Below are 20,550 nucleotides of genomic sequence, written 5' to 3' on the forward strand. Positions count from 1 at the left end.
CACTGTGTTTGTCACATTCTGATTTGTCACAGATGTGACTTAGCATCAGCTTCTCTAGGTCAAAGGCAAGACAGAATGTCTGCATTCAAAACATCACCTATTTAATGCAGCAGCAAGAACAAACTGATACTTTGCAGAGCTGGACAAGCAGCAGCCCAGCTTTCTCCCTGTTTCTCCATAGCTCATGTTTTGAGGAAGACATAAAAGAGCACAATTCAACCTGAGCTAATACCTCACCTGTACAGGGGTGGAAGAACTATTTACAGACTGCCCTTAAGCTCACAGTGGAAGGCAGTGGCCTCTTTGGAAAAGAGAAACCTTTGCACTACATCAGCCCAAGGATGTGTGAACCAGAGCCCTTCAGGACTAAGTTCAGAAAGTGAAGTCAAACCTTTAACTAGGGACTTCTTTTTTTTTTCATTTTTGCTGATGTGGCAATAAAAGAAACCAATTTTCCCCTAGAATCTCAAATGAAACCGACTGAAATATTACCAATACATTTTCAAGCAAGCCAGCTCCCACCCTCCTCCAGAATCTTTTATACAATGCTCAAATTCATACGTTCCTGAACGACAACTTTCAGTGTAAAAGTTTTCAAAAGCCACTGAAACAAAGCAAGACGTACAAGAGCAAAGTGGGAATGGGAGCATCTCACTGACCACTGTGAACAGGTATCCCACCTGAGTGCTCCTCTTGAGGAGAACTGTGAGAAGAGTACACAAATCAACACAAGGAGCCTGTATCTGAGTCCTGGGGTCATCTGTACTGTTCATGCTAATTTAGGCAACTGAACGTGCCCGAGTCAGCCTACATCTGGCTTACAGATTGCACTCACGGCTTTTGTAAGTATTTACACACATGCACGTTGCATGTAAACATCCAGAATCTGAACTGACTTCACCACCAAGATTTTCCAGTGCAAATATACAGCTTCCCTTAATTCATCTCTTTATGTATTATATAAATAATAAAACAAGCAAAAAAGAACAAAACCCACCCAGCTGTCTGTGACCCCCTCAAGCCCGTGCCTGCACGCTCTCTGAAAATAAAGATTACCTATCAACCTAAAGGTTCACAATAAATGAACTAATTAACTGAATTGTGGCTTAAAACAATCATCACTGAATCTATTCCTCCGTTAAAGAGGACCAGAAATCCCTGCATAGAAGAAGCAGCAAATAAATGTTAGAAGTACTATTAGTTAAGACATCAGACAAAAACAGATCAGATTCCTGACTTGATACTTTTGTCGTCACGTAACAACTCCATTTGGATGTTCAAAAGTCAGTGCACCTCAGCAGAAAATACTGCAGTGTGCTATGAATAAAGGAAAGGCTTTCAGTCTCAAAACACACAAAGAAGCGACGTGCACAGACTGTCCAACGTTATCAGCTTGTTCCAAAGATCTGTGACTGCTCTCAATTAAGCACAGCTGAAAACTGTCGTAGATGCATCCAAATGTTGGGTTGTTGCAATAACTTAATAGCACTCTGATGTTTGCCTTGCTCAATTCTTCACTGCTGAAGGAGGATCACACTCTTCAGTTTACAGCAAAAAATAAAACAAGGCAGTTAGGAAGATCAAGTAACACAGAGCTCTGAGGCCCAAAGTGGAGGCTTACTGCAATATGGTAGCCTGCTTCTGGTTGCTTGAGCACAAGCAGCTGATGTAGCAGTTGCTTCCTCCTCTTTTGCATCTATCTCTGTGGAATCTTCTGTTTCTTGGAATGGATTTTCCAAGAGCTTCAACACTTTTCTTACCTACAGAAAAAATACAGTATGGTTATACAGTTTAGAAAAGAACCTTTTTAATACACAAACACCAGGCAAGCCAAATAGGAAATAGATGAACAGTATCTATATACATGAGACAAAAGTTGTGAAGTAATACCTGGCTGAATTTGTATCTGCATGGAACTCAAGCTCAGGTAACTTAAAATGCAAGTCTTGAGTACAAACCCTCTTGGCACGTTTCTCAGAATACATTCCTTGACCCTTACTCTGAAGGTAACAATCTGCACGCTGAACTCCACAGAAGAAATCCGTATACCGTACAGCACAACAAGGAACAGGTGTAAGTTAATCCCCAGCTGGCTGCTTCCACTGTCTCCATGACAGCCAAGTATCTCATCTTAAGATCAGGTGAAGTTCACACTCAGATTTTTCATTTCCTTTCTTTGTTCTGCAGTCATTAAAATCACAGCTCACTCAAAAACGTGACAAGCATTCTAAAACAGAAAATCCCAATCCCTTTACTGACAAAGAAGCCCGAATGAAGCTCACCTAGCATTGTGTTAAACAGCAGCAGCACTACACATCCATGCAAACCTATGTGGCTGTTAAGCAGCAATCCTACCTCTGAGAAATCCCCATTTTCAGCTGCTTCTATGGCATTCTGCGCAATGTAATTTCTCAAGACGTATTTTGGATTGTTGGAATTCATAACCTTCACACGTTCGGTATTCCAGCCATCAACATCACTAATGCTTTCTATCTCTTTCTGTAAACGGACTCTGAAATTAAGCAGTAGAAACAACCACTTTGCTTCAAGATGTAAAAGTCGATGTGATTCTTTGCCTGAAGATCTGGAGTTGGCTGTCTGTCATGCACTGCTCTGTGAAAACCTTCACGTTCAGAACTCAGCTTTTAAATGTTTCTGTGCTTGTTTACTGGTAGAATTGTTTCACTTTGTGATTAAAGCCACGGCTGTTTGACCTGTCAGCAGGAACACTTGCTAAGACTCAGACCCGCTGCTAAACAAGACCACAGCCAGGTGAGGAAAGACGTTCCGACCTAAGCCACGCAGCAGAAACAACTCAGCTTCCACAGGACATTTTCTGTGCAGACAGCCTCCAGCTAACACTGAACTCTTGCACTGCTTACCATCCCACCTCCCCCCGCAGTACACATACGTGGAAGCAGTGCTCTTCCGTGGACACGTACCTCATGCTCAAAGCACAGAGCAAATATAGTGCTATGGATACCAATAAACCTTACCTGTACTTCTCCAGCCATTCTGTCCAGTGTCTTTTATTTCTGCTGAGTAAATCAGCTGCTGTTAACTGCTGCAGTTTAGAGAACTGTTCAATGCGTTCTAATTCTTTGTTTATATTAGCTTTTGTTCCAATGAGTGCAAACAGCTGGGGATTAGACTGAGCCAACATCAGCATCATTGACAGCTGTCTGGGAACAGAGGGAAACAACAAATTAGAGCTGCAAGGCCTGTTGAGAATCATCTTTCTGCAACCAAGAAGTAGATGTGAAAACATTCACCTATAACCTATGATTCCACTGCAAAGATTAAATACCAGTGTTTTATCATTCACAAAACAAACATATATATAGAGATACGTAACAGACTGCTTATTTTACTAAAGAAGAGGGCAGAGAAAAAGTGCACTTCATCCACATTCCTGTGACACACAAAGGGCCAACAGTACAGTTTCAGGACTATAACTGCATTTAGATGCAAAACTCTCATTAAAACACTGTACTTCAAGAGGAGTATAGGATAAGGAATTTCATCCTACCTCAGTACCAGAACAATGGAGAACTGTGTTTTCCTACTGTCAGCGGGCAGAGATAAACTACGTGCTTTCATTTCTTTCAGTTACATGAAATATTACCCAGAGTGAATTCCAAGTGTTGTGATAATCATCAGTTATACACTTGGTTTAATGTACTACTGTGCCCCCACTCCAAAGCTTTACCCCGCATCACGATGACTTACAGCCACCTTTCACCTTCTAAGCCTAACTTACAAACACAGAGCGCCCCTATGTTTACACAAGAATTGTTTACAGTTGTAAAGTAGCTGAAACCTGGAACTTAATTAAAGAAGCAGCGTCTACCAACTTATTTTCTTTTCATTTTAGTCTTTTTAGTGTTGGTACATAAGTAACATTTCCAAAACGATGAACGACGACTTCCAGCAATCTTGGCAGAATATCAAACTTAGATGAACAAGCTGCATACCAACCAGTTCCTCTTCCCAGCTCCCTGCTTCACACAAGCTGATAACTGTGATATCAACTTCAGCTTTTTCTGTGTGAATTTGGAAGGTTAATTACATTCACAGAACATCTGTGCAAGAGGGAGAGGAAAAGCCCTACCCAAAATACACCCACTTGTAATTTTTCCCATCCCATCTGGGAGATGCTAAGAAAACAAACAAGCAAAAAAAACCAACAAAGGACAAATTCATGGGTCAAACACCTTCCCTGTCCTCCAGTGCTCCAAAAAAAGTGGAAAACTGCTGCAACCACTTTTATAAACCAGCAGGTGAACAAAAATTAGTATTTTACCACATTCAGAGCAGCTGAGCTACGGAACAGGACCGGCCCTGAACGGGTTGCAGAGTCTGAAGCGTGTTTCAGATACACTCAGTTCAGAGCAATGGTGGCTGGAACTGATTAGCCAGCAGGATGTAGGACAGAACGCTGACAAACACTGCTCAACAGACTTCCAGCTGTGCATACAGCAGGCCAAATTTAGTATACTAGTGATGAAACCAAAAGCACTGGCCAAAGTACTTAAGGAGACAAGTGTTACCTTGGATCCATCTGAGGTTTGAAAGCAACTCGCAGTTCTTCCACTGAAGCACACTGACTTGTAACCTTTTCTAAGAAATCTTCCAATCTTGAAGGATCAGTATCTACTGAGAATGAACTCAGCAAGTAGAAAATATTTGTGAAGTCTCCACCTGAAAAAGTGAATTTTATGGGTAATGGTATAAGAAATTAGTAGGAAAACAGGTCCCACAGTCCCTTCCTAACCCTCCCACCCCTAAGCAGTGTGGCAGACAAACACATTACTTTCTCAGGGAGAGTGCAATACAACACAGGAGGTGCCATGTAAAAAAGGAACAACTGCCAACTATTCACACAAACTCAATTCTCCTTCAATCTTCTGTTCTCTCAGACAACAATATAGCTGTGCAAGGCTTTCTTGTAAGGCGAAGATGAAAACGATGGTTTGGTGTAACTGTATTATGGTCTACCTGTGTTCTTCACCAACCTGTGAGATGCATGGTTTCAAGTAGTTCAGACACCAGCTTACTGTCTTCTTCTAACTCCAACTGAATTAGGCCTAGTTTCTTCCTCATCTTCTGCAAATAATGCTTTTCAAATTCTGCATCATATTCTTCTTCCAGGATGAGCTCGCTTATTTCCAAGGGCAGCTCTGGGACTAAGGCTTCAGCAAGCTTCCCTAGATTCCACTTGCAAATCTCTGGCTGTTTGTTGTAAGCATAGCGCCCTGTGTTATCGGAGCCGTTGCAGATGTGCTCAGGGTCATACCTACAAGAGAAGGAGTAGCACTCTTTTCGTTATCTGGACACCAATACTGTGTGAAACTCCGTAGGAGACTAAGAAAACAACTGGAACAGTCTCCTTGTTTTGATCTTCTTCCAAAAGCTGTCTGCTTAAGGTGTTTTCCTGCCCTCCCAAGCACTGAGGAGCTCCACATGCCACAAGAGCAGTCTAACATTTCGAGAAGTTATGAATACAGTTCTACATAAAAAATTCAACACAGGAATTACATGACAACCAAGCCCAACTTAACCTACTTCGCTATAAAGAGGGTTTGTAAATCTAGCTGACAGCTAACGTATTAAAGCAATGGTGGGCAATAACAGGATTGTTTTACACAGTTAATGCATACACACGTTTTGAAGAATGTCCATAAGCCCCACTGACCTGTCCATAAATCCAAAAGGGCCATAGTCAATAGTTAGTCCAACTATGCTCATGTTGTCTGTATTCAGCACACCATGGCAGAAGCCGACACACTGCCACTCAGCAACCAATCTTGCTGTCCGTTTTGTTATCTAAAAGAGAAAACAGTTTTGTTTTTCAACACACTGTTCAACAAATCATTCATTTCCAAGCGTTTGTTGGGCTGAGTGGATTTTTCTTCTGCTCTGATGGGAGCAGATTGTGGCAGCATGCCATGTGTACAAGTACCCTGAAGACACCTGGCTTCCTTCCTCCTTTTATTAACAGCCCAGTTCCTAAATTTCACAGTTGTTGGTTCTCAATTCCTTCTTTCCACACTCAAAAAATTAATTGTACAGCTTCAAAACACACTGGAGACAGAACACTGAAATACAGTAAACCATCTGACCATAAATCCTTGTGTGCTTGTGTGCTTTTCTAGTCTATTCTTTTTCTCACTGCTTATTTTAAAGAACTGTTAACTACAGGAGGGAGAAAAGAGCAAAAATCTGAGGAATAAAAGGAAGAGCTATATGCAAAGAGACAAATATAAAGTCAGTGTTCTGGTTTACTTGGTTATAGGAGTGATTTACAAAAAGCTAAGCGGATTACACAAAAACGGTTCCTTGCTAACAAGCTTCAGCACTGATAAGCACTTAGCTCAATCTGCCAGCAGCAGAAAAAAGCCAAGAGTTCACCTTTTAGCTAAAAGAAATTCCAAGAGTGGCAATTTGATTTAAATCTCATCCTTCACCGGCTGCATGCTTCACCAGACTTTTTCAGTTGTTCAGCAGCGTGTTACCTTTGTGGGCCCCCCAGCTATAATGAGTGCACGCGCCCCGTTTGGCAGAGACAGCAGAGTATGTTCCTACAGTAGGTCTAGTTATTTAATTTAGCCCACTTATCAAGCACAACTAGATGCACTCTACATATTCTAAAATTCAGGATGCTAATCAGGCTTTTAAATAAACCTCTGTATTTCTAAACGCTTCATTGAGTCAGTTGAATTAATTAATGCAACCACTGGCTAAAGCTTTCGAATCAAACTGTTCTCTTAGTTAAAATCATTTATCTTCCCAAATAGCTAGCAATAAACGGAAATGTAAAGTGCCTGTTCTCTCCAGGATGTGGTGCACTTTATTAAGGTTTAAAAAATGATTTCATTAACAGAGGTAACATTAGTTCCTGGTATTTCTCTTCAAATTCTCTTCCACTTTTCTTTGTTAAAGATGTGCAGCCAGTCAGACGAGGAAGAAAAATGAGAGAATTCTTGCCCTGGGATAATCTGTCAGGTAGAAAAAACTGTAAATTAAGTCTGGAACAGAAGCTTTTGGGTCGCCCTGAGATCTCAGGCTTCTCCTCTTTCTGATATCCTTACGTGAAGTTCTCTGTATGTTCTTCCTGAGCTCTGCTTCATAAGGCAGTTGGAAGTCAGCACTCCAAGTTGCTAAGTGTGTACAAAACTGATAGTAAGAAAGTAAGGGAGACACGCCCTGCCAGATGGTTCTGTGCCAGGAAGAAGTTAAGGAAAACAGAAAAAAATCCAGCAGTAAAGCAATTCACAACTATTGGATGTCTTTGCGTGAAGGTATCACACACTGCCAATGTTCTGTCAAAAAATCAATCCAGCCAATGAGAAAACCTGAAAGCAACTAAAGCTTGGATGCAGCTCAAAGATGGGAGCACCGATTAGAAAGAGACAACTTTGTTTATACTTCAACCTTTGGTCTTTTTAAGCAGATTTTTCCACTGCTAGCCATACTAGAAAATAAGTATGGTACAGACAAACAAGAGCACTCTATTAAAAACATGGTCAGGAAGTTTTAAGAGCAACTACAATTTTTAAAATAACTTAAGTAAATACAGATAACTGCATTTATTTTCTCATCAGTACTGTGAAATTCTATCACTTGTACCTTTTTCCCTCCCTTTCCTCTATGGGGCAACAAGATAAAAGCACTCTAGAGAAGAGCTGAGAGCATTTCCCTACTATTAAAAAATAGAAGTGTTTGGTAAATCAAGTGAGAGACCAGAGTGCTGTTCACACTGAGATAGCTACAGTAAGCCTCCACCAGAGAGACTAAACATGGAAGCACAACGCTAGCACAGACACATAGCAAGGACAGATCTGGACTGAAGAAGCACAACAAAAATGAGAAAAAGACAGGGCAGTAAGGAAAGCTTGGCAGAATGGGGAGGAAGAAACCAGTAGTAACGGGGTCAGGAAAAGAAGTCAAATGCAGAAAGAGGCAGGATCAGCTCGTGGCAGCTGAGATGTGAGGGAAGCTAAGGGGAAAAAACAATCTCTGTTCACACACTCCTCTGCAGAGATCCTCAAGTTCCAGTTTTCCACAAGAAAGTAAAGGTGCCATTGACTACAGAGCAGTACAAACCCACAGCCCGTGGTGATCTGCAGTCACCCAGCCTCACTGATTCACACCTGAAAGGTCTGGTAGTAAAGTTAACCTCTTCAGCACCCGGTGGTGAACTGAACTACCACCTGCCTTTCAAAACCAAGCTGCAAGGATGCACAAACTCAGAACTCACAAGGGTTAGAGCACCTTTGTTCTCTAGGGTCAGATGTTAAGCCTGCCTGTTGTCTTCTTATGCCCCGTGACTAACATGCACCACATTGCAGTCCCTTCATCACAAAAAGATCATTTCACAAGATTTCAGAGCATCACAGCTGCTTTCACACAGAGTAAAGTATATTAGACTGCTGTAACCACCCAGTAAGCAGAATAACTGCAAGTATCAGTGTCTAATTTCAACATCAGGTGGCTCAGGTCAGAATCTTTATGACAGTTCCCTGGTAATACCAAGCTGGATCCCTTCTGCAAAGGTAGCACTACTGTATATGAAACAACAAATCACAAACAGAAGCATCTTACTCCCCAACCTCAAATTCGTTCTTTTGCTCACTGTGATAAAGTTATACAATGAAAATTCAGCGTCAAGAATTACAGTATCAACAGTGAGGAAAAAGGTAAAGGTTAGGTATCAATTAACTAAGCCACCTTTTACTTCAGAAAGATATACACAAATGCTACATTTACTGATGTTGTAATTCAGTTTTTATAGTCCTCCAGTAATTGTTGTTGTCTGAACTAAAATAGTTCAAAACTAGCTCTGAGAAACCATCCAGCCCCTCCACTGGGCCTCTACAGAATCACCTATCACTACACCACTATGATATGTTTATCTCACTTGATCTTACCATTCCCCAAGCCCAAGGTTTTGCTACTTCCTTGGGAAAGCTGTCTCATTGCTTGGCTGCCTTTAAACACTTGAATTCTAAAGTTTGAAGTTAAAGCGATTTGTAGTGAACGTTCCTGTTGATAATGTGGAAAATAAGAGACAGGCAGCAACTCAGCATTCTCACTATTTTACAAGATGAAACCTTGCAAATGCTACCTCAGTACCATTCACTCACTGCTCCACAGTCAGGGCCCTCACATTCTAAAACACCTTTAGTAAAATGAATGGTTTTGGGAAGCTCTCTGAGACACAAGAAATCATGCCCTGCTATTGAACAGGTAAATGATGAACTGCTTTCATCAGTTTGATCAACATCAGCACTGCTTTTATCAATAGGATGGTTAGGTTGTGGCTGGACTTGATGATCCTTTCCAACCTGAGCAATTCTATGATTCTGAAGCAATCAGATGTTAACTGACTGCAGTTCTGAAAGATGACTGGTATGAATTTGCAAAGAGAAACTGATGTTGCTTACCTCCTTGAAGAAAGCAGCATTCCTCTGAATGCTGTTGTCTGCATGTGCCTCCTGGATTTCTGGGTAGAAAGTGCCAATGACATAATCCAGCATTTGTATTCGAATATCATTCCTGTTAACGCTGGGACCCTTGCGTCCTGTATATTCATCAGGAGGTTTGAAAATTTCAAAAGAACCAAATCTGTTTGAAAATAACAAAAACATGGGTTAGTATTACTTTGTACTCCTATCTGATCGCGTTAACTTCCTCCAATATTACATGAAGTAAAAAAAAAAATTGTTGCTGCAGTATCATCTTTTAACACCCATCCTGCAACTGACTGTGAGCAAAAAGCCCGTGCTGTACCTGCTGAAACTCAGTGTCTCAATGGAAGGAAGCATATAGATCCACACAAGGACAGATGAAGATGTAAAATACTGGACTTGACATTATAAGATGCATTTCTTTCATATGCACATATACGTATATTGATTATGCTTCACATTTCCTTACATGCATGGTTTCACGTACGACAATGTCCTCTGCCCCAAACTCCTGTTTTGCACTGGGGCAGGAACTCTGTATGCTTTTCAGGCAAGGAAAGTACCAGCCTCAGGCTCTTACAGTGTACCCCCAAACCTCAAAAGCACCATTACAACAGTTCTGCATCTATGGGTAGAATTATAATATGTCAGTTCTACTAACAAAAAAAAAAAAAAGCAAAACAAAAAAACACAAGCAGGCGTAAACACGAGAAATCTATTTTGATATCTGCAGAACTTTCTGTCACTCCAGTACTCTGAGTTAATGTCCACCTGCCCACGTGCAAGACACACACAGCCTAGCAAAAGAGCTCCAAGATTCCAGAACAAGAAACAAGCAAATGCTACTGTTACCACAAAAACACTTAAAATGATATTTCTGTGCTCAGTTTTAAATAAATAGAAGTGAAAAAGAAAAGTGGGCTTCTTCCTACCTTATAAACGTGGAAGCTATCCTCAGAACAACTGTACACCTTTCTTTTTTTGGATTTCCATCATAAAATATGTCACGAACAACTTCTGAGTCAGACGTCACACACGTTCCAGCCCTCGTTGTTGGAATTCCGAGGTGGAACATGGCCTCACTGCACAGGAACTCCCGTATGCTGGACCGCAGGACCTTCCGACCATCGGCTTGCCTGCAGCACAGACACAGGCAGGCTGTAAGGGAAGGGACTGCCATCTCCTCCTTAGCAGAGGGAGACAAGGATTGAAAAGTGGAGTGCTCACGGAGCAATGCAGGGGCAGATCTGAGCTAACCAGATCTCCAGGCTTCTGGAGGAGTTCAGACTGAGTGGATGCAATGCATGGTCAACGAAGCCCAAGTACAACAGAAGATAAATCTAAAGGCCATGCAGTCTGAAGCCCTGCCATGGCGGGCTGTCCCCCACCAGAGCTCAGCTGCCCAGGGCCCATCCAGCCCGGCCTTGAGCACCTCCAGGGATGGGGTACCCACAGTCTCAAAGCAGCTGTGCCAGCGCCTCACCGCCCTCCGAATGAAGAATTTCTGCCTAACATCTAACCTAAATCTCCATTTTAGCTTAAAGCTATTTCCCATCGCCCTGCGTAAAAAGTTGCTGCCCTTCCTGCTTATACACTGTGAGCAGCACGGCCAATAGGCCGCGCAGCAGGCAGGCAGCAGGCAGGCGGCAGCAGCAGCTGGCGGTGCGCGGCGCTCCCCCCGCCCGCTCGGCCCCGTACCGGGAGAAGGGGGTGATCCCGGCGCCCTTGAGCTGCAGCTCCCAGCGGGCGCCGCTCGGGCCGCGCACCTCGCCCAGGTAGATGGCGGCGCCGTCGCCCAGCTGCCCCGCGAAGCTGCCGAACTGGTGCCCGCAGTAGCAGTGCGCCGCGGGCTCCGAGCCGGGCAGCAGCCGGTTCCCGCTGAAGTACAGGGCCGCCTCCGCCTCCCGCTCGGCCTCGGGGCCACAGGCTTCGAGCCCCAGCAGCGCCAGCGCGGGCGCCGACATGGCCACGAGCCGCGGGTTGCGCAGCGGGACGGGCCGCACCCGGGCGAAGCAGGCTCCGGACACGGCCCGCGGGGCGCAGTCCTCAGAAGGGTCGACGGGCAACGAACGCAGCGCCAGGTTATCGAAGCGCAGCGCGCTCAGCCATCCCCCTCCGCCCGCCCGCTCGGGGCTGCCCGGCCGCGACGGGGGACGGCCCGCGGAGCGCTGCATGGCGGCGCGGAAGGCGCCCGGCGGCGGCAGCACCGAGCGGCGGAGCAGCGCTGCACCCATCCGCCCGCCCCCGGGCTAACGGAAAGCCGGCGGCGCGGAGCCGCGGCCAATGGGCGGCCGCAGAGCGGGGGCGGGCCCGCCGCGCCGAGCTGGCCCCGGGGTGGGGGGATAAAAGCCGGGGATCGCGGCGCGGTCGCGGTGCTGGGGCTGTGCCGGGGGACCGAGGAGCGCTGTGGGCGGGCGGTGAGTACGTACCGCTCCGTGAGCGCGGAGTTCCGGTCGCGGCTCGCTGTGCCGGGATCGTTCCTCTCCGCGATGTCGTGGCTGACGCGAGCGGGGAAGTCTAAGGAGAAAGAGGAGCCGGAGGGTTCCGTGGGGCGGGAGGAGAGGGGGCTGCTGGTGCAGGCCATGCTGGAGCACGGCGGGGACCCCTGGGATTATAAGGCTGTCGGTCAGGAGCCCACCCTGAAAGCCGCAGAAAGGCACTGGGTGAACTACATCTCCACGTATCACCCGAAGGGGGAGAAGAAGTGCTCGGCCCTGCAGTGGCTGCTCTTCGACCTGGCCAGCATCCTCCAGGCTGCGCTGGAGGAGAAGGAGCAGTGCGTGAAGAACCTGCAGGACAGCTTGCAGGTGGCACACAACGAGATCCTGGCGCTGCGCTGTGACAGCGCGCTGCTGGGAGAGCAGGGCGAGCAGCTCCGCAGGGCCAGGGAGCAGCTCAGCGCTCAGAGCGCGGAGAACGCCCGGCTGAGGAGGAGGGTGCAGTGCCTGAGCAGGATGCTGGGGCAGCAGCTGGAGCTGAGGAAAGGGGCGGCTCTGAGCGACGGAGATGGGGAGCCGGAGGTGCGGGACGGGGACTGCTCCGCTGCGCAAAGCGGGGGCAGTGCGGGGGTCAGGAAAACGAAAGTGGCGGAGCGAGAGGGGAGCGTGGGAGCCGAGGTGTCAAAAAAGGAGAAAGTCTGGAAGAAGAGCGAGGAGGGTTGGCCCGTGTGGGTAAACCGCATTTGGAGCTTGGAACAGCATGCTCCGTTCACGCACGAGGCGGCCAAGCGGGTGGTCACGGCCATAGGGCTGCCGTGGCCGAAGGTGGGGGCCATCGTCAGGGCCTTGCCGCCCCATGAGGCCTCGGGGGGAGAAATCTTGAGGCTGGTGATTAGAAATCTAGGGGAATACGAGCCCCTGAAGGATAACATGGAAGGGGCGCCCTGGAGAGATATGCAGGAGGCGGCAGCGTACGTGTGTGGGAATGTGGTGCTGCGGGCGCTGAAGCAGAGGGAGAAGCCGCTGAGCTCCGACTTCGACATCATGGGCATGAATGTAGAGCAGGGAGATGTCGGGGTGCTGGCGTGCCGCGCTCCTGAGGCACACAGGGGGTTCTTCATCAGCCTGGGCTCCACGCTCATCGGCCGACCCCTCCGAGAGTGCATGGCCACCTTAGAGAACCTGGGGACCTTGCTGCTGGGGGCGGAGGGGAAAGAGAAGGAGAAGAAGGAAGCAGTGAGGGTGAGGACGTACATCCCTAGAGGAATAATTTGGAGGTACTTGATAAATCAGGGAGTGAACGAAGGAGAGCTAGATAGTCAGCCCACGGGAGTTCTGCTTGCCAAAATGAAGAAAATCCTTCAGGAAAAAGGGATGAAACAAGAGGAGATCTGGGAAAAACTAAAGCAGATGAAACCATCACCTCCCTCTCCTACCTCAAAGAGAAAACAATACTCACTACAGAGGGACCTTAAAGATTAGGGTCCCAGCCCTGGTGTCAGGTGGGATTAACCTCTACCAGTGACTTGGTGTCTAGGGGAAGGGGCTGCCTGGAGTTGCAATGTCTGCTGAATGGCAGTGGGGAGTTAAACATACTTTTGCAGTTGATATGGGATTAGAAGCAACATTGCTAGATTATTGGGGGGGTGGAACCTTCACTATGCTGGGATAAATCATTTTTGAGAGGAGGGAAAAAAGTAGAAGTGCAGGTGTGCATAGGAGAAGATAAGTTGAATGGGCAGATAATGCTGGTGAAGGGGCTGAGAGGCACATATTTTAGAAAGAAATTTCCCATCTCAGTTCAGAATAGATCTGTCCAAGGGAAAACTGTGTTTATTGTTGCTTCAAAAAATGAGAAGATGAGGGGACTCTCCAAGTCAATGAAATGCTGGTGTAAAAGTAAAGTGAAAACAAAGTGTCCTGGTTTCAGCTGGGATAAAGAGAGCTTCTTAATGGTGTGTGGTGTGATGCTGTGTTTTGGCTTTAGGAGAGGAAGTGTTGATAGTGCACTGATATATGCTCAGCTGTTGCTGAGTGGTGCTGCACAGAGCCAAGGACATTTCAGCTTCTTGTACTGTCCTGCTAGCAATGGGGCTGGTGGTCACAAGGAAGGGGGAGGAGACAGAACCAGAACAGCTGACCTACTCTGGCCAGAGGGATAACCCATTCCATGTGGCATCATGCTGGACAATAAAACTGGGGGGAGTTGGCCAGGGAAGCAGCTGCTGCTCAGGGATGTGCTGGGCATTAGTCAGTGCATCAAAAGCAATTACCTTGTGTATCACTTGTTTTTTGTATGTGTTTATATTTATATAATTTTTGTCGCTGTTTTCTTAGTAAATAGTCTTTGTCTCAACCCAGGTGTTCTACTTTTTTTTCCCAGCTTTCTCCCTCATCCCACAGTGAGCAAACAGCTGCCTGCTGGATTAATCCACAACATAGAGATAGTAAAGAAAGACTGTGAGGTAATTCCATCTGGAGACCCTGTCTCCCAGACCCTGCACTGCTACAGTGCAGTGGAACAGAAGGGTCGTGAGGAGGCTTGGGTTTAATAAAATGGGATTTAAAACTCCTCTTTTCACGATTCCTGGCAAAATCCAGGGATATGGACCATGTGGATGGTGGAAACCTCACAGTGAGCTGTCAGTCTGCTTTGTGTTATGCTTTTCATTCCTGGGAATGGACACCATTTGTACAGTGGTAGTTTGCTTATGTGGGTTCTTTAAAGAAATTGAAGAGGTGTTGTGTTAATTTCATAGAATCATAGAATGGTTTAGGTTGGAAGGGACCTTGAAGATCAAATAGTTGCAGTTTCCCTGCTATAGGCAGGGACAACTTCCTCTAGACCAGATCGCTCAAAGCCTCATCCAGCCTGGCCTTCAGTGCCTCCAGGGAGGGGGTATCCACAACCTCACTGGGCAACCTGTTCCAGTGTCTCACCACCCTCACAGCACAGAATTTCTTCCTAATATCTAGTCTAAATCTACCCTCTTTCAGTTTGAAGCTATTTTCCCTCATCCAGTTGCTACATGCCGTTGTAAGAAGCTCCTCCCCAGCTTTCCTGTAGGCCCCCTTTAGGTAATGGGAGGCTGTTATAAGGCCTCCCCATGTCCTTCTCTTTTCCAGGCTGAAGAGCCTCATCTCTCTCAGCCTGTCCTCATAAAGGAGGTGCTCCAACCCTCTGATCATCTTCGTGGTCCTCCACTGGGCCTGATCCAACAACTCCTTGTCCTTTTGTTGAGGGCCCAGAACTGAATGGGTGGGTCTCATGAAAACAGAGTAGGACAGAATCACCTCCTTTGACCTGCTGGTCACATTTCTCTTGATGCAACCCAGGATACAGTTGGCCTTCTGAGCTGCAAGCACACACTGCCAGCTCATGTCAAATCTTTCGTAAGCTGACACCCCTGCATCCTTCTCGGGGCTGCTCTCAAGCCGTTCTCTGCCCAGCCTGTATTTGTGCTTGCGATTGCCTCGATGCAGGTGCAGAGCCTTGCACTTGTTTGTTGCCACTGACAGAACAAGATGGATAGAGGCAATCTGTGAGGCTACTGCTAATAACACAGTTTAATGTCTGCATGAAATATTGAACAGATTTGTCTTTGTTCTTAATTGATTCAGATAAAGGAAGCCACTTGACAGATGTACCAGTACAGAAATTACTTACAGGCATGAAGCTATATTGATTAACTCTTATTTCCTACTGTCTTTAGTCCTCCAGGATGTCGGGAAAAGCTGATAGCTGCATCAGGTTGAGACTGAAGTTAATTGACAAAGGAAGAGGACTGACCTGGACTGAAGCACTTCTGGTTTTGTGTTGTGCTGTGTGAGCGAAGAGCGTGCAAGGTACCAGTGATAGCTGTTGAGAGCTGGTATATGGCCATTGCCAGAAATGAGATAATGTTGATAAATGGCTGAACAGTCATGTGCTCCAAACCCTGACTTGAACTTGGATAAGCCAGCTCAACAGAGAGCATGGGCTTAGGCAGCTCTCCAGAGCTGCACAGGTCAAGAACAGATGTCAATATAATGCAGCATGGAAATCACCCCCCACTGGGAGTTGTGGTCCTGTGTACCTATTGAAAATTCAGGGGCAACTGTGGCTCATTTCAGGGAGAAATAGTGTTGAATAGTTGTGGTTTAACCCAGAAGGCAGCTAAATGCCACATAACTGATCACTCACTTCCCCCCCTTCCCCCATTCCCAGAGGAAGGCAGAAGAAAATCAGGCTGGGGGGAGGAAAGTTAAAACAGAAGTTAGAGGTTGGGATAAAAGATATTTGTTAAGGGAGAAAAGGAAGAAAAAAACTATTATAGTTATCATTGCTATATATGGCCACAGTGCAATTGCTCAGACAATCATCAGAAGGTGATGCCTAGCCCATCCCTGAGCAGTGGCTGCCTCCCCATGATGAGCACCCCATGGTTTTATAGTTTTTCATGTGATGTGGGGGTAGAGCACCCAGGCACTGCTAAAACTGCTGGCCCTCCCATGGTGCTACTTACCAACCTGTGTCTTGTTTTGCATGTTCTGGGGGGTAAAGGTAGAAACTTAAGTACATTGGGTCACTCAGTCTGCTCTCCTCTCTTACTCTTATGCTTTCTCTGTCTTGCTTCTTAATCTGGATTTTTTTTTCTTGCTCCTAACCCCAAGTAAGCAGACAGAAGACACGGAATTGAATTATTTTCCATTATTTTTGGTCTGATTTTTGGGTGGTACTGTGTGAAACCAGGAGCTGGACTTGATAATCCTTATGGGTCCCTTCCAACTTGGGATATTCTGTGATCGCATGGTATTAAATATCATGTTTGACGTTTAGGTCAGCTGTCATAGAAGCTTTAAGACTGGAAAAGACCTCTAAGATCATCTAGTCCAACCATCAACCCATCACAACCATCCTCACTGAAACGTGACATATTGTAGAATCATATCATAGAATGGCCTGGGTTGAAAAATGCCACAATGATCATCTAATTTCAACCCCACTGCTATGTGCAGGGTTGCCAGCCACTAGACCAGGCTGACAGAGCTGCATCCAGCCTTGCCTTGAATGCCTTCAGAGATGGGGCATCCACAGCCTCTCTGGGCAACCTGTTCCAGTGTCTCACCACCCTCTGTGGAAAAACTTCCTCCTAATATCTAACCTAAACCTCTCCTGTCTCAGTTTAAGACCATTCCCCCTTGTCACCGGTTTGTGGGACAGTTTGACCCGGTACCATGACAATTGAGGCAGGGGACCCACAGGCCCACACCCTAGGAAAGGGGAAAGGGAAAAAGGAGAAGGGAGATGGGCCTAGGAACAAAACAGCGGCAACGATCTGAGGAGGAAAGCTAATTTACTAAATAGATATCAGAAAGGAAAATAACACAATATAATATAATTGGAATTGAGGCAAATGTATCAAATAAAATGAGCAAGAGAGAGAGTGTCCGATAAACCGAAGGCCTTACGCTAACGCTGAAGGCGGACGGCTGCAACAAACACCCACTGCCGAGCTCGGTCCCGAAGGGAAGAGAGAATCCCGTGACCGCAGACAGTTTTTATCTTTCCCTCTGAGCGTAAACACGTAAGAATGCAAAGCATCGCACAGTCCTCTGGGGAATGGAGTTCTTCTCTTCTGAGACAGGCATACCTGGAACTATCGATGATCCATGGAGTTGAAACATTTAACTCTAAATGCACTACATGATGTTATGATGTGGAATACCAGTATCAAAAATCATAAAACCATGACACCCCTTGTCCTATCTCTACCTACCCTTGCAAACAGCTGCTCTCCCTCCTGTTTGTATGCTCCCTTCAAGTACTGGAAGGCTGCAATGAGGGAATTCCTGGGGAATTTTGGCTCCTCTGTCATGCCATCAGCTCTGTAATCCCAAGTCTTTTTCCCCCACAGTTAGACTGTGGCTGCTGGGCCACCTGAGGAGGTTTGTGTTTTTTGATGGGACTACGAAGTCTCCTAGATTTCACTTGTCTTATGGAACCTGTTCTATGAGTCTAATCGCTTCCCTTTCACAGGAAGATTGGAACCTTTGACTGCTTGGTAATTGTTTCTGATGCCGAGAAATCTAACAAAGTAACTTGACACATCGGTGAGTTACATCAAGCAGGTATTCCCTTTATTACAGCACTGGGCGCATGGGGGATCTCTCCTTGAAGCATGCACACTGAAGAGAAAAAGAACTACACATTTAAAGGCATAACACATTAATATTCATCACATTCCAAAGATAGGGATAGAAATTCCTAAGTGAGTGACATCTCTGGTGGTCATAGGGTTAAAGCTAAAAGTAAATTTCCAAACATTAAGGGGATAACACTGTTCGACCCTTTTTCTTCAGACACTCCCAAACTGAGTTGCAAACAGCAATTCCACTTATCTTCTTTGGACCATCCATTGTGTTGTAAATAGCCACCCTACCCATCATTTTGTTGTCCTTATCTTTGTGGGACCATCCTTGTATTGAGTTGCAAACAGCAGCTCTCTTCAGCAGTATGTGCATTTCTATGGTCCCGATGTTTCTTCCTACAAGTAACCTGTTTGCTCAAGCTATGATGCCTAGTTTAGATTCAATCCAATTCAATTCCTTGATTCAATTCCCCCTTTTTTATGTCATAGGCAAATTCTTTTGCCTACTGTACCTCACTTGTTCATTAATGCTTTCCTGAATTATTTCCCTGTTTCCACTTAGTGCTTTATTTGCCAGGCCTTTTCAGCAGCACCAGAAGGTACACTGTATACAAAAATTCTCTTACACAAGTTCCTGTCCAATTTGTTGGACAACTTTTCTTGCCCTGCTATCTCTGCCTAACCACCATTTTTCTGGTCCCAGTCCACACTTTGTGACACCTTTGCTAAGGTAAAACAAACTCCTTGTTCTTAAAATCCCTACCTCTTGACTAGAATGTGATTGGTTCCTGGGATATATTACTCTCCTTTCATCCCTGTAGGATGAACCTAAGGCTCTTTCCATATCTTGTCCATAGGTACAGTTCAACCTCCTTCCTGTCCCATTTCATGCATTCTTCACCCAATTTCTGCTGAGGATTTAATATCCTAGTGTGTCTTTCCCTCCTGAGGCTTGGACAGTACATACAAATCTGAGAGACTAAATAAAAGCTTGTGCTATTTTTCTGAGCCATTTGCACATACATATTCTCTTGCCAAGCTAAAACCAGTGTTAAAGTTATACAGAATAACAGAAGTTTCAGGGGTTCTTTGATGGAAGAAGTCCACAAACTACCTTCTTGATCCATGAGTAGCATATCCACAAAGGTGCTTCCTTGATCTTGATCACTGTATAAGTGGTGAGCAGGACTCGATAGGGTCCACTCCACTTTTCTTCTAATGAGTCACCTGAGAAATTCTTAACACACACCCAAATCCCCTGGATTAGTTGAATAGTCCCCTGTCTTGAGCAGATGGGCAACACCATTGCATTTTTTATCTTAACAGATTTACATTTGTTAATTACATTCTAACACTTGTTACATTGTTAAATTACATTCTGATTCTTACTCTATCCTGCTGCCAACCAGACCATCCTATTGTTTCCAAGATGTCTCAGAACTCTTAACATATTTACATGGTGATTCTCTCCAAGGCCTCTGTCTAAGGGACATTTCTTTTGTTAAACAAAGAGCACTAAGGAGTGTTAGGTCTCCCTGATGCCCCTTCAGACAGGCAAGTTCCAACTTGCCCTTACTTCCTTGGGCATGTCATGTGACAAAATATTGTGTATATATTCATACTAGCTAAACAAATTGTTACTAGCTATTTCCACACATCGCTAATCAATTTACAATCTTTATTTCTTACTTCTGTGATGCTAGATAGCTGCAAGGACCATGAAATAAATGTTCTTACGCAGAAGCAACATTCTACTCCCACTTCAGGGCTTGTACATACTGCCCTATTGCACTCCCCCCTAGCTACTTTAGTTCCCCCTGATCTAATGCCTGATAGAGCCTTCCATATAAGATTTCAAAAGGGCTCAATTCCATTTTACTTTGAGGCTTAACCCATATTCTTAAGAGAGCTGTAGGGAAAGTTTGATACCAGTCTCCTGGCATATTCAGTCTTCTGTTGTTTAAGTTCGTCTGTTCTACCTGACCGCTTGCTTGGGGCCTATATGGAGTGTGCAATTGTCAATCAATTCCTAGTAGCTTATTAACCTGTTGTACTACTTGTGCACATAAAAATGAGTGCCTCTGTCTGATGCTATCACAGAATCAAAGGGGGTGGAAGGGACCTCAAGAGATCATAGAGTCCAACCCCCCTGCCAAAGCAGGTTCCCTACACCAGGTCGCACAGGTAGGCGTCCAGGTGGGTCTTGAATATCTCCAGAGAAGGAGATTCCACATCTCCCCTGTGCAGCCTGTGCCAGTGCTCCGTCACCCTCACCATAAAGAAGTTCTTGCACACATTCATGCAGAACCTCCTGTGCTGCAGTTTCTGATCATTCCCCCTTGTCCTGTCTCCACACACTGCTGAAAAGAGTCTGACTTTGCCACTTTGGCCCCACACCTCAGATATTTATAAACCTGGATCAGGTCCCCTCTCAGTCTTCTTTTCTCGAGGCTGAACAGACCCATTTCACTTAGCCTTTCTTCATAGGGGAGATCCTCCAGGCCCTTCACC

General features: G+C 45.5%; 1 protein-coding gene across 1 annotated transcript; it reads right to left on the reverse strand.

Annotated features, from left to right (window-relative positions):
• SELENOO (selenoprotein O) lies at window positions 1-11,704 on the reverse strand. Its single transcript, XM_065743538.1, has 9 exons — window positions 11,169-11,704; window positions 10,403-10,606; window positions 9,447-9,627; window positions 5,696-5,826; window positions 5,016-5,296; window positions 4,551-4,701; window positions 2,997-3,182; window positions 2,356-2,512; window positions 1-1,760 (listed from the first exon to the last, which is right to left on the reverse strand). The coding sequence occupies exons 1-9, from the start codon at window positions 11,702-11,704 to the stop codon at window positions 1,572-1,574; spliced, it is 2,016 nt and encodes a 671-aa protein (XP_065599610.1). The 3' UTR covers window positions 1-1,571.
• Between the last annotated feature and the right edge of the window lie 8,846 nt (window positions 11,705-20,550).

This window comes from Cyrtonyx montezumae, unplaced genomic scaffold (genome assembly GCF_038088225.1).
Source record: "Cyrtonyx montezumae isolate F1298 unplaced genomic scaffold, pur_monq_1.0 scaffold_3, whole genome shotgun sequence".
In the NCBI taxonomy this organism is placed as follows: Eukaryota; Metazoa; Chordata; class Aves; order Galliformes; family Odontophoridae; genus Cyrtonyx; species Cyrtonyx montezumae.